General features: G+C 39.7%; 1 protein-coding gene across 4 annotated transcripts in view; it reads right to left on the bottom strand.

Annotated features, from left to right (window-relative positions):
* LOC128693198 (BTB/POZ domain-containing protein 17-like) overlaps positions 1-14,349 on the bottom strand; it is a 341,893-nt gene that overhangs the window by 44,179 nt on the left and 283,365 nt on the right. For all 4 annotated transcript variants that reach the window (XM_070089517.1, XM_070089518.1, XM_070089519.1 and 1 more), the window contains exon 8: positions 10,306-10,535. In XM_070089517.1, the coding sequence (XP_069945618.1) occupies positions 10,306-10,535 (230 nt within the window). The remainder of the gene's footprint in view (positions 1-10,305; positions 10,536-14,349) is intronic.

The following is a 14,349-nucleotide window of genomic DNA, read 5'->3' as shown; positions in this document are numbered from 1 at the left end:
ATAATGGAGCAAAACGTACACTACACTACGTAGGCTTTTAGGTTGGACATTGTTTAGTTGTTCTCTGTAAGATTAGTATCCCTGAGAAATCGTGATAGATCATTCTCGTTCGTGATTGTGTACAGTTGACCTACATTTGTTTTCCTAACTAGAATTTTCCCATCCCGTGTGAAGCATTGGTGTATTGTGTCATTATTCTCTCGCTTAAGTTTTCTGACTCTATACAGGAGGTTCTGACGTTTTTTGGTAAGACACTCGTTTATGTATACCTCTTTCTTTACTTTAATAGATGCAATAATTAAGTCTTTTTTCCTGTCATGTGAGTGGAATCTAAGCATAACACTTTTTCTACCATGGGATCCTAGTAACCTGGCTTCTTTTATTTCTGACTCTGGTACAATAACACTTGTTTGGTCCTTTATGATCTGCAGAGTAATTTCTTTACTGTTTGTTTGGTTCATATCACTGGGAAAAAGTGGACTGTTAACTATTACTGCGTCAGATAGTTTATCTTGTTCCGTTTTATCTTCTTGGAGAGCAAAGTAGTCACTGAACTGGTTATCTAAGTTGTTCTTCCATTCTTTTACTGCTTCTTCAACCTTTGTATTAAGAGATATTATTTGTTGGGTATGGCTATCTATGACTGCTTGGATGGTCTTGTCACAGTTAGTCATTCCTGGTGTCGATAACTTTTGTTCAAGACTGAGGATTTTGTTTTCGAGTTGTGTCATCCTGGTGTCTTGTTTTGTTAGTGTCTCTCGAAGATTCATATTTTCAATAACTAAGTTGGAGATGCATGACTTTAGGGTATCTGGATCGTTGGTCATACCTGAGAGACTACTTGGTAGGTTGAATCCGGGGAAGAGAGGGGAGGATGGGCTGGTGGCAGCCATGTTTGTTGTTATTGTTGTGGTGTGGCCTTGTACCATATGGTACTATATGGTACTGTTGTATTCAACACAATAACCACACTAATATTTTCATCATTTTGTTTCCAATAAACTTGTAAACAAGTTTTGTAAGCAATATAATGATAAACAAATTAGTGCAATTATTGTGTTGAATACAATGAGTGTACACTTATACAATATACATTATACTGGTCTCACAGACCACAAATGTTATTAGAAAAAGAAAAAAATTAGAAAAGAAAAGAAAAAGTATAAAAAACATAAAATAAAAAAATGGGATTTTGCTAAAGTCACTGATGTTGCCGCCACCTTTGGATCAACTTCCAGCCATTGTATCTCGGTAAGTACTGGTCAGAATTTTTTTTTTGTTTTTTTTTTTTTGCCTTATTTCCTTCACAAAAATATGCTCTTTAATTCTGTAAGAATTTTTTTTTTTTTTTTTCAAAATTTCTTGGACACCGGAGCACCACTTCAGATTTTGGCCTTGAACCATGAAGGGGGTAATCCATTCCAGAGAGCTAGCCTTTAGCCGAATTAATTTTCCCCATAAGAAATAATGGAAATCCAATTAATCCAGTCCAGACACCCAAAAGTATTAAACAAAATCATTTTTTTTACATGAAATATACATTTCCCTACACAGAAAACAGTGAGACATGCACAATAAACAGTACTGAAATGACACCTTTATTGTGGACTTGTTGATGAGTGATGATACAGGTGGAGGGGAGAGGATGAAGGTGTTCTATTGTTTGGAAGGGTAATCCCCTTCCATAAAGACTTTGGGTAACAAGTACTTTTCTGGGGTTACCTCCCTTCTTGGTTTTTTAATACCACTGGGAACAACTTGAGAGTCACTGGACCCCTGTCGCACAAAATATTTGTCCAGAGAGCTCTGCTTCTCGCATCCCTTTAAGATTTCCCTAAAATGGGACACAAGAGTGTCATTGTACATGTTGCCAATATGGCTTACAACAGCTGTGTCAGGATAATATTCATCCATAAGTGCTTGCATCTTTGTCCACATTTCCTTAATCTTTGACGAAGGCAACTTCCTCCTTCTCTCTTCCTCCTCCTCTGAAGCTGTGATCTGTTGCTGTTGCACCTGAAGCTCTTGCAGCTCTGTAGTGGTTAGCTCTTCATCGTTGTCCTCCACCAATGCTTCCACATCCTCGCCACAAACCTCCAACCCCATGGACTTCCCCAATGCCACAATAAATTCCACAACTGGCATAGTCTCCTGAGGGTTAGCCCCAAACCCTTCAAAATCCCTCTCTTGTACACATTGTGACCACAATTTTCTCCAAGCAGAGTTCAAAGTCCTGCAAGTCACTCCCTCCCAAGTCTTACCTATAAGATTTATGCAAATGAGGATACTGAAGTGATCTTTCCAGAACTCTCTTAGGGTCAGTTCAGTGTCTGAGGTCACTTCAAAGTACTTTTGAAACATTGCTTTGGTGTACAGTTTTTTGAAGTTTGAAATGACCTGCTGGTCCATGGGCTGGAGGAGAGGAGTGGTATTAGGAGGAAAAAACTTCACTTTGATAAAGCTCAACTCCCCCGCAGTTTGCTCTTGCAAGTCGTGAGGATGAGCAGGAGCATTGTCCATTACCAGGAGGCACTTGAGTGACATTTTCCAGGAGGTACTTTTTCACAGTGGGGCCAAACACTTCATAGTACCAGTCCAGGAAAATGTCCCTAGTGGCCCATGCCTTACTGTTTGCTCTCCACATCACACACAATTTAGTCTTGACAACATTGTTTTTCTTGAACACTCTGGGAGTTTCAGAGTGATACATGAGTAAAGGCTTCACTTTGCAATCCCCACTAGCATTACTACAAAACATTAGAGTTAGCCTGTCTTTCATAGGCTTGTGTCCTGGGAGTGCCTTTTCCTCCTGACTAATGTAGGTCCTGTTTGGCATTTTCTTCCAAAACAGGCCTGTTTCATCACAGTTGAACACTTGTTGGGGTTTTTATTTTTCAGTGTCTATGTACTCCTTAACCCTTTAAGGGTCACCAGGCTCTCTCAGAGACCTATTCTCAGGGTCGCCAAAATTTAAAAAAAAAAATTTCATATGAAAAGATAGAGAATCTTTTCCCAATCATAATGACACCAAAAGTATGAAATTTGATGGAAAACTTACGAAATTATGCTCTCGCGAAGTTAGCAGTCTCGACGATGTTTACGCATCAGCGATTCTGCCCACTTTGAGCCCTATTTTCGGCCAATTCCAGTGTACTAGTTGACAAAATTCATAACTATTTTGTTAGAACTCCGTTTTTTTCTATCGAATGAGTACAAGAAACCACCCATTTACCGATTTCAACTATCCAATAAAGTGGTCAGAATTTAGCAATTTTGCCAATTTCACACAAATTTCAAAAGATGCCAATTTCCAAATAGGGTACAGAATAAACAAGAAAGACATTCCTGGCACTAAAATAACATTTTCTCTGTTCATTAGTCACGTGCCCAGGCCCTTCTTACATTTCTTTTGCTTTCCACTTTGATTTTTTATTCTCACAAAAAAAATAAGAGTTACTGTTATGCAGACTAATGCATTAGTGTAGAAATGGTATAAATAATATCAGCGCACTTGTGAAAGAATATTGGACTCACCAGTTGACGTGTATTGTACGCTTAGCATGATTTGCTTAGTTTTGAACTTTGGTAAAAATCGAACATTTCTGCTACTTTGAGCTCAATTTCAAGGTACTTTTCATTGTAAAACCAGTCAAAATCATCTCAATTTCTGTAATATGTCTTCCATTCTATACAATGAGGCCAGGAAAAGTAGAATACAACAATAAATACCATACGAAAATACAGTGCAAAGTTGCTGTTTTAAACCAAAAACACAAAGTTTTTTTTTTCTCATTACGCACTGTGTGCTGCAGGATTTTTTTTATACTGCGCACAGTGACCACATAGACCCATTCTTTCATATGTAGGCCTACCAGCTTTCTCTCACTAGATTTGAAGGTGCTAGAATTTATGCGTACTAGTACGTCATGGGCACTGGTTCGTAAGCCATACTAGTACGGCCGAAACCCTGAAAGGGTTAACCCTTTCAGGGTCCAAGGCCAAAATCTGAAGGGGTGCCCCAGTATCCAAGAAATTTTGGGAAAAAAAAAAAAAAAAAAAAAAAAAAATTACAGAATTAAAGATAATATTTTTGTGAAGGTAATAAAACAAAACAAAATAAAAAATTCTGATCAGTACTTACTGAGATACAACAGCGGGAAGTTAACCCAAAATGATCGGGTGATGGCAACATCAGCGACTTCCGCAAAATCGCATTTTTTTATTTTACGTTTTTTATACTTTTTTCTTTTCTTTACTAATTTTTTTCTTTTTTTTCTAGTAACATTTGTGGCCTGTCAGACCCATATAATGTATATTGTATAAGTGTACACTCAGTGTATTCAACACAATAACTGCACTAATTTGTTTATCATTATATTGCATACAAAACCTGTTTACAAGTTTATTGTAAACAAAATGATGAAAATATTAGTGCGGTTATTGTGTTGAATACAATGGTACCATATGGTACAATGGTGCCATAGGGTGCAATGGTACCATATGGTACAATGGTACCATATGGTACAATGGTACCATATGGTACAATGGCACCATATGGTAGAATATGGTACAATGGCACCATTTGGTACAATGGTACCATATGGTGCAATGGTACCATATGGTATATTGTACCATATGGTACATTGTACCATATGGTACTACATGATACTGTTGTATTCAACACAATAAACACACTAATATTTTCATCATTATTTCATTTACAATAGTTGTTTACAACAAAAATATGCAAAAATGTTGTATATTAGTAATGTTCTATTATATATTTACAAATGTACAGCCACTCGACATGTTCCTTGAGGTGGATGACAAAGCGCTTTGTCTTGGAAACTGCCGAGTCAGTGACTTGCGTTGCCACTCACTCAGTCTTGGCTGGTGCCTCGTGGCATCAACACCACCTACTGACCATATGGTACATGGTATCATATGTTACAGGGTACCATATAGCACATCATACTATATGGTATAGGGTACCATACAGTACAGGATACCATATGGTGCAGGGTACCATATGGTGCAGGGTACCATATGGTGCAGGCTACCATATGGTACAGGCTACCATATGGTACAGGCTACCATATGGTACAGGATAACATATGGTGCAGGCTACCATATGGTACAGGCTACCATATGGTACAGGGTACCATACAGTACAGGACACCATATGGTACAAATACAACGATCCCTATGGAAATAAGTCACCATGACTTTTTTGGGTTATCCTAGGATTTTATACATATGCTGCTATGTATGATAATCTATGTAACTGTATTTCTGTACACCTGAATAAAGTTACTCAAGCACATGTGGCATCCTAAGTAAGTTTATTTAGGAATACACAAATAAAGTTACATAGATCATACTTAGCAGCATATGTTTGGAGAACCTAGGATAACCCAAAAAAGTCAGACAGACTTATTTCTATTAGGGTCCCTGTACCCTGTACTATATAATACAATGTACCATATGGTATAATGTACCATATGGTATAATGTACCATATGGTATATTGTACCATACGGTATATTGTACCATATGGTATATTGTACCATATGATACCACTGTATGACATGGCACCATTGTACCATATGGTACCATTGTACTATATGGAACAATGGTACCATATGGTTCCAAACCATAGAATTCCTCTTCAGATCCACTTCCATCAGTCTTAGAACTGTAAGTCGTGAAGAGAAGAGTCAGAATTCACTTGGAGAGTGAGTGGGGAGTGAGAGCTTCCTTGCCCCCAGGCATGATGAACAAAGCTACTTTGGCAGCATGTCCACAATGCCATGCAGGCATCCTGATTTTTTCTATAATGTGCACACTGACCACCCAGACCCATTCTCTCAGATGTAGGCCTACCAGCCTTCTCGTGCTAAATCTGACACAGATAGTATTTTGGCATAGATCTACGGTTTAGACCCTCAATGTAAAGCCGTAGATCTACAGCACGGACCCAGAAAGGGTTAACTCACATCTATCAGCACTGCCTAGCACAGTGTAAATGGCCTTCTCTGTGGAAAGAGGCCAATGTAGTCCCTGTTTACAAAAAGAAGAGAAGAGTGGAAATCAGGAACTACAGACCAGTGTCACTCCTGTCAATCACTGGCAAGATCCTTGAGACGGATGACAGAAGTTTTCGACTACCACTCGCTTCTTTGTGACCATCAATATGCTTCAGAAAAGGTTACTCTGCTGCTGATCTGTTGTTAAACCTCTCCACTAAATGGCACCAGTCACTGGATGAATGCAAAGTCAGCTGCGTGGTAGCACTGGACATTGCTGGTGCTTTCGACTGAGTGTGGTACCAGGGCCTCTTGGCAAAACTGCAAGCACTGGGAATTGCATGCTCTACACTATGTCTCCTCAGCGATTACCTTCATGGTAGATCTCTAAGGGTAATTCTCAATGGAACAGAATCTTAGCAAGACATCCTATTGGGGCAAGTGTTCCATGGGGAAGTGTGCTTGGGCCATTGTTAAGGAGTGTCTACTTCAATGACGTTCTTCATCTCATCCCAGAATCTCATGCATATGAAGACGAATGTACTCTGACATTCACTTATCCAAGAGAAGAAATGCCAGCTGCTCAAAGCTACATCAATCACCAGCTAAGAGTTGTATCAGTCTGGAGAAACCAATGGTAGGTAACATTTGCACCTGAGAAAATATAAATGATGATGGTCTCTAGGCACCATGATGGTAATGCCGGAGCTGTAGTAAGAATGAATGAGAAAATGTTGGTACCCGGGGAAGAAGCTGATGTATGTATACTTGGGGTGAAATCCAACTGCAAACTGACCATTAAGAACTATGTTGTAAATCTTGCAAGAAAGGCAGCCAGGAAGCTTACAGCACTTTGACGTATCTCGCATTTGTTCGACAGTAGGGGTTGCAAGATTCTGTATGAGACACAAGTACGCTCACACCTTGAGTATGCTCCACTTTCTTGGTTCGCCTGCCCCCCTTCTCATCTGCGAATGCTGTACATAGTACAGAACAGAGCAAGACGTCTCATCTCTCGCCTGGACCAATCCTGGATAGATCTGTCATTTCAGCAGAGCCTTCAACACAGGAGGGATGTGGGTGACCTTACAGTTATGTACAAGGCCAATATTGTCAAAGTACCACACTTGGATCCACTTCGATGACAGCCTGAAGCAAGCTTCTATACCACAAGACGGGCAGAAAGCAGCAACTTCACTCTGGCTGTACCCTACTTCAGAACATCACTTCATCAGAGATCATTTATCCCCAGGATGACTTGAGTATGGAACACATTCGTACAGCATTATGATGTCAATGAGATCAAGTCAGATGATCAAATAAAAATGCTGGTCCACAGATGGCTCCAACTTCATCCTGTTCCCTACTTGTATGTCTCATAACAATTAAAAATGCTTTCAAATGTGCTGATGTAGGTAACAGCTCTTAGCTTGTCAATAAAGTTAGGAATCCTTAACCTGTAAACAGCTTATTAATAAAGATAGGGATCTTTAACCTAACCTTGTGAAACCCTCGCTAACTCTCACAATGCCACTCGCTAACTCTCACAATGCCACTCACTAACTCTCACAATGCCACTCACTAACTCTCACAATGCCACTCACTAACTCTCACAATGCCACTCACTAGCTGGAAGGCCCACATGTGAGAGAATGGGTCTGTGTGGTCAGTGTGCACTGTATAAAAAAAATCCTGCAACACGCAGTACATAATGAGAAAAAAAAACTGATCATGTTATTGGATTAACCCTTTCAGGGTCCAAGGCCCAAATCTGAAGTGGTGCCCCAGTGTCCAAGAATTTAAAAAAAAAAATTATTTTTTCTTATGAAATCGTGGAGAATCTTTTTGTGAAGGTAATAAAACAAAAAGTACGAAATTTGGTGGAAAATTGACGAAATTATGCTCTCGCGAATTTTGATGTGTCAGCGATATTTACGAATCGGCGATTTTGCCGACTTTGACTCCCATTTTAGGCCAATTACATTATTCCAATCAACCAAATTCTTAGCTATTTCACTAGTATTACTTCTATTCTATCGATTGAGCACAAGAAATCACCAAGTCAACTGTTTCAACTACAAAATAAAGTGATCGGAAATTGTTAATTTGGCCAATTTAACACAAAATTCAAAATATTCCAATTTCAAAATAGGCTCCAGAATAAACAATGTAGGTATTCCTGGAACTAAACTAACATTTCCTCTGTTCATTAGTTACATTTTGAGGCTTTACAAATAAATTCCATTTTGATTTTTTATTCACATAATGAATTTTTATTCACACAAAAAAATAGAAGATTTACTGTTATGCAGTACTGTAATAATTGTATAAATATCATCACCATATTTGTGAATGTATATTAGACCCACCAGCTGACGTGTATTAGATGTGTGACGTCGTTTGTTTACTCTTGAATATCGGCAAAAATTTAACATTTCTGCTACTTAGAACACAGTTTCAAGCCATTTCCAGTGCTAAAACCAATCAAAATCATCTCTATTTCTGTAATATGTCTTCCATTCTATCAAATGAGACCAAGAAATCGCAAATACAACTATAAAAAACATATGAAAAAACACTGCAAAGTCGCTGTTTTAATCGAAAAATCATGATTTCAGTTTTTTTCTCTCATTATACACAGTGTGCTGCAGGATCTGTTTTATGTGGTGCACACATACCACACAGATGTATTCTCTCATATCTAGGCCCAAATGTACCACTCACAGTTTATCAGAGTGAGCTGAGCTCACGACGTAGATCTACGGTTTGGACCCTGAACGTAAAGCCGTAGATCTATGGGACAGACCCTGAAAGGGTTAAAATGCCGAATTTGAGATGTATTTTCATATAGTATTTATGGTTGTATTCTTGTTTTCTTGGTCTCATTTGATAGAATGGAAAACATATTACAGAAATTCAGATGATTTTGATTAGTTTCATGATGAAAACGACCTTGAAATTAAGCTCAAAGTAGCGGAAATGTTCGATTTTTACCAATGTTCAAGAGTAAGCAAATCACACCACATGTCCAATACACGTCAACTGGGAAGTCTAATATTCTTTCACTAGTGCACTGGTGTTATACCATTTTTACAATAATGCAGTAGTCTGCATAACAGTAAATCTTCTATTTTTTGTGTGAATAAAAAATCAAAATAGAAAGCAAGAGTAATATAAGAGGGGCCTAGAGATGTGACTAATGAACAGAGAATATGTTATTTTAGTGCCATGAATGTCTGCATTGTTTATTCTGGGCCCTATTTTGAAATTGGCATCTTTTGAAATTTGTGTGAAATTCGACAAATTGCCAATTTCTGACCACTTTATTGGGTGGTGGAAATCGGTAAATGGGTGGTTTCTTGTACTCAATTGATATAAAAAATGGAGTTCTAAAGAAATAGCTATGAGTTTGGTTGACTGGAACAATGGAATTGGCTGAAAATAGGGCTCAAATTAGGCGAAATCACCAATGCGTATATATCGCCGAGATCACTAACTTCGTGGGAGCGTAATACCATAAGTTTTTGATAATATTTCGTACTTTTGGTGTCATTACCATCAGGAAAAGATTCTCTATCATTTCACAAGAAAAAATATTTTTTTTCTAAAAATTTTTCGACATAGAATGACAGTTTCAGAAAGGGGCTTGTGACACTCAAAGGGTTAATAAATCAGTGCTAGGGTGTTAATAATAATATCTTTATTTCTAAAAGTACATGTACAAGATATACAGGCCTAGTTGACATCAGTGACATACTATATAGAAAGCTGCTTGCTATGCAGAGCATTTCGGGCAAATTAAGTCAATTTTGTTCCTGGATGAAACCCACACCAGTCTACTAACACCCAGGTACCTATCTGAAACTAATGAGTGAACATAGACAACCGGTGTAAGGAAACGCGCAAACTGTTTCAACCCTCGCTGGGAATTGAACCTGGAGCCTCACCAGGCCACGGGCCACCATGGGGAAAAATGTGCGATGAAGAGACAATGGAAATTGTCACATTTATTCTTTGCCAACGACACAGTTGTTTTGGGAAATTCTTAAGAGAAGTGGCCCGAAGCCTCACCAGGCCACAGGCCACCATGGGGAAAGATGTGCAATGAAGAGACAATGGAAGTTGTCACATTTATTCTTTGCCAATAACACAGTTGTTTTTGGAAATTCTTAAGAGAAGTTGCAAAAGCTTGTGGATAATTCAGGGAGAGACTGTAAGAGAAAGAATTTATAAGTGGACATAGATAAGAGCAAGGTGATGAGAGTTTTCAATATTCTTACCTTTGGATAAAGTTCTACAATCCATTCTAACTGTGTGTCACAATCCAGTTCTGAAGCTGAAGCTGGAGTAGAGAATACTAGGGTTCGAGTATGGTATGCTGGTAAACCAGGAAGGTTATCAACAGTGAGACTGGCACTCCACTGTTCTGCAGTGTACAGCCTCGGAGTGAACAACAATCGATTTGAAGGATCTGGATCCATCATTACCTCTCTGACACGTTCCCACTGACCTGTACAAAGATATAGGAAGCAAGATTCACAAATTCATTATATTATGTTTTAAATACATGCCATTTATTTTAATTGTAAGACATGTACTCTTTCACCAAACTGACCATTACTTGCCTAGGTAGCAAGATCAAGGAAGAAAAACATTAACCATTATTCATTTCATAGCTGTTTTGCCAGAAGTGCATGACCCTCTAAACTGCAATGCCCCACCTATCTATCAGAGTACAAACACTGTACTTTCCATCTCCAGAACTCAAGTACAATTCACTAGTTTCTCCTGAATCCCATCATAAATGTTATCTTGCTCACATTGTAACAGTATGTAATATTTTAGGAAACCACTCATCTTCACTCACTTCAATCAAGTATGCTCATGCTTGCTATATGCTTAAGAAACTCTCATTTAAAACCTCCTCCATAAACTTCCAAACCATCATGGTATGTATCCTAAACCATACATCTACCACAAATTTATACAACCTCTTGGTCAACCTATCTTGCTTTGTTGTTTCTAAATGACCAAACCATATCAACAACCATTCCTCTGCCCAATGAATTATATACACACCACACATTGCTCTCATAAATGACATCTCCACATTCTCCAGTCTCCTACTTACCACAACAATCAAAGAACATGCTTCACACTCATACAAAAGCAATGGCACCACTATATGGGTCTCCTTCACTTTATACAAATTCACTGTTATGCAATGTCCTATTTCTATCTATAAATCCGTACATGCAATATGTGGGTATTATATGCAACTGGTAAGACTTGCAAAGTACATTAAATATTCTCATCATACATAACTGTTTATGACCTGAATGAGCTTAGTACAGCTGCCAAGAGCCTAGAGTGTAGCTACAGCATAAAACAAGAAATATCTGCACTAAGGTAGATTTGCCATTTTTGCATCAAGTGATACCTGGAGTTACCTGGAGAGAGTTTCGGGGGTCAACGCCCCCGCGGCCCGGTCTGTGACCAGGCCTCCTGGTGGATCACAGCCTGATCAACCAGGCTGTTGCTGCTGGCTGCACGCAAACCAACGTACGAGCCACAGCCCGGCTGATCAGGAACTGACTTTAGGTGCTTGTCCAGTGCCAGCTTGAAGACTGCCAGGGGTCTGTTGGTAATCCCCCTTATGTGTGCTGGGAGGCAGTTGAACAGTCTCGGGCCCCTGACACTTATTGTATGGTCTCTTAATGTGCTAGTGACACCCCTGCTTTTCATTGGGGGGATGGTGCATCGTCTGCCAAGTCTTTTGCTTTCGTAGTGAGTGATTTTCGTGTGCAAGTTCGGTACTAGTCCCTCTAGGATTTTCCAGGTGTATATAATCATGTATCTCTCCCTCCTGCGTTCCAGGGAATACAGGTTTAGAAACCTCAAGCGCTCCCAGTAATTGAGGTGTTTTATCTCCGTTATGCGTGCCGTGAAAGTTCTCTGTACATTTTCTAGGTCGGCAATTTCACCTGCCTTGAAAGGTGCTGTTAGAGTGCAGCAATATTCCAGCCTAGATAGAACAAGTGACCTGAAGAGTGTCATCATGGGCTTGGCCTCCCTAGTTTTGAAGGTTCTCATTATCCATCCTGTCATTTTTCTAGCAGATGCGATTGATACAATGTTATGGTCCTTGAAGGTGAGATCCTCCGACATAATCACTCCCAGGTCTTTGACGTTGGTGTTTCGCTCTATTTTGTGGCCAGAATTTGTTTTGTACTCTGATGAAGATTTAATTTCCTCATGTTTACCTTATCTGAGTAATTGAAATTTCTCATCGTTGAACTTCATATTGTTTTCTGCAGCCCACTGAAAGATTTGGTTGATGTCCGCCTGGAGCCTTGCAGTGTCTGCAATGGAAGACACTGTCATGCAGATTCGGGTGTCATCTGCAAAGGAAGACACGGTGCTGTGGCTGACATCCTTGTCTATGTCGGATATGAGGATGAGGAACAAGATGGGAGCTAGTACTGTGCCTTGTGGAACAGAGCTTTTCACCGTAGCTGCCTCGGACTTTACTCTGTTGACGACGACTCTCTGTGTTCTGTTAGTGAGGAAATTATAGATCCATCGACCGACTTTTCCTGTTATTCCTTTAGCGCGCATTTTGTGCGCTATTACGCCATGGTCACACTTGTCGAAGGCTTTTGCAAAGTCTGTATATATTACATCTGCATTCTTTTTGTCTTCTAGTGCATTTAGGACCTTGTCGTAGTGATCCAGTAGTTGAGACAGACAGGAGCGACCTGTTCTAAACCCATGTTGCCCTGGGTTGTGAAACTGATGGGTTTCTAGATGGGTGGTGATCTTGCTTCTTAGGACCCTTTCAAAGATTTTTATGATATGGGATGTTAGTGCTATTGGTCTGTAGTTCTTTGCTGTTGCTTTACTGCCCCCTTTGTGTAGTGGGGCTATGTCTGTTGTTTTTAGTAACTGAGGGACGACCCCCGTGTCCATGCTCCCTCTCCATAGGATGGAAAAGGCTCGTGATAGGGGCTTCTTGCAGTTCTTGATGAACACAGAGTTCCATGAGTCTGGCCCTGGGGCAGAGTGCATGGGCATGTCATTTATCGCCTGTTCGAAGTCATTTGGCGTCAGGATAACATCGGATAGGCTTGTGTTAATCAAATTTTGTGGCTCTCTCATAAAAAATTCATTTTGATCTTCGACTCTCAGTCTGGTTAGCGGCTTGCTAAAAACTGAGTCATATTGGGACTTGAGTAGCTCACTCATTTCCTTGTTGTCATCTGTGTAGGACCCATCTTGTTTAAGTAGGGGCCCAATACTGGACGTTGTTCTCGATTTTGATTTGGCATAGGAGAAGAAATACTTTGGGTTTCTTTCGATTTCATTTATGGCTTTTAGTTCTTCCCGCGATTCCTGACTCCTAAAGGATTCTTTTAGCTTAAGTTCGATGCTTGCTATTTCTCTGACCAGTGTCTCCCTGCGCATTTCAGATATATTGACCTCTTTTAGCCGCTCTGTTCTTTTCCGTCGCCTGTAAAGGGAGCGCCTGTCTCTTTCTATTTTACATCTACTCCTCCTTTTTCTTAGAGGAATAAGCCTTGTGCATACATCGAGTGCCACCGAGTTAATCTGTTCTAGGCATAAGTTTGGGTCTGTGTTGCTTAGTATATCTTCCCAGCTTATATCGGTTAGGACTTGGTTTACTTGGTCCCACTTTATGTTTTTGTTATTGAAGTTGAATTTGGTGAATGCTCCCTCGTGACTAGTCTCATTTTGTCGGTCTGGGGCTCCACGCATACATGTCTGAACCTCAATTATGTTGTGATCTGAGTATATTGTTTTTGATATGGTGACATTTCTTATCAGATCATCATTGTTAGTGAAGATGAGGTCTAGTGTATTCTCCAGTCTAGTAGGCTCTATTATTTGCTGGTTTAAATTGAATTTTGTGCAGAGATTTAAAAGCTCGTGTGAGTGTGAGTTTTCATCAGAGCTGCCTCCTGGTGTTATTACTGCAACAATATTATTTGCTATATTCCTCCATTTTAGGTGCCTTAAGTTGAAATCCCCCAGGAGCAAGATGTTGGGTGCAGGAGCTGGAAGATTTTCCAGACAGTGGTCAATTTTTAACAGCTGTTCCTGGAATTGCTGGGATGTTGCATCCGGAGGCTTGTAGACTACCACAATGACTAGGTTTTGGTTCTCGACCTTTACTGCTAAAACTTCCACTACGTCATTTGAGGCATTAAGCAGTTCTGTGCAAACAAGTGACTCTGCAATGTACAGGCCAACCCCCCCCCCTTTTGCCTGTTCACTCTGTCACATCTGTATAGGTTGTAACCTGG

The sequence above is a fragment of the Cherax quadricarinatus genome, chromosome 28, assembly GCF_038502225.1.
Source record: "Cherax quadricarinatus isolate ZL_2023a chromosome 28, ASM3850222v1, whole genome shotgun sequence".
Classification (NCBI taxonomy): domain Eukaryota; kingdom Metazoa; phylum Arthropoda; class Malacostraca; order Decapoda; family Parastacidae; genus Cherax; species Cherax quadricarinatus.
Note: the sequence above shows the minus strand (reverse complement) of the source record. Positions and strands in the feature narration are given on the sequence as shown.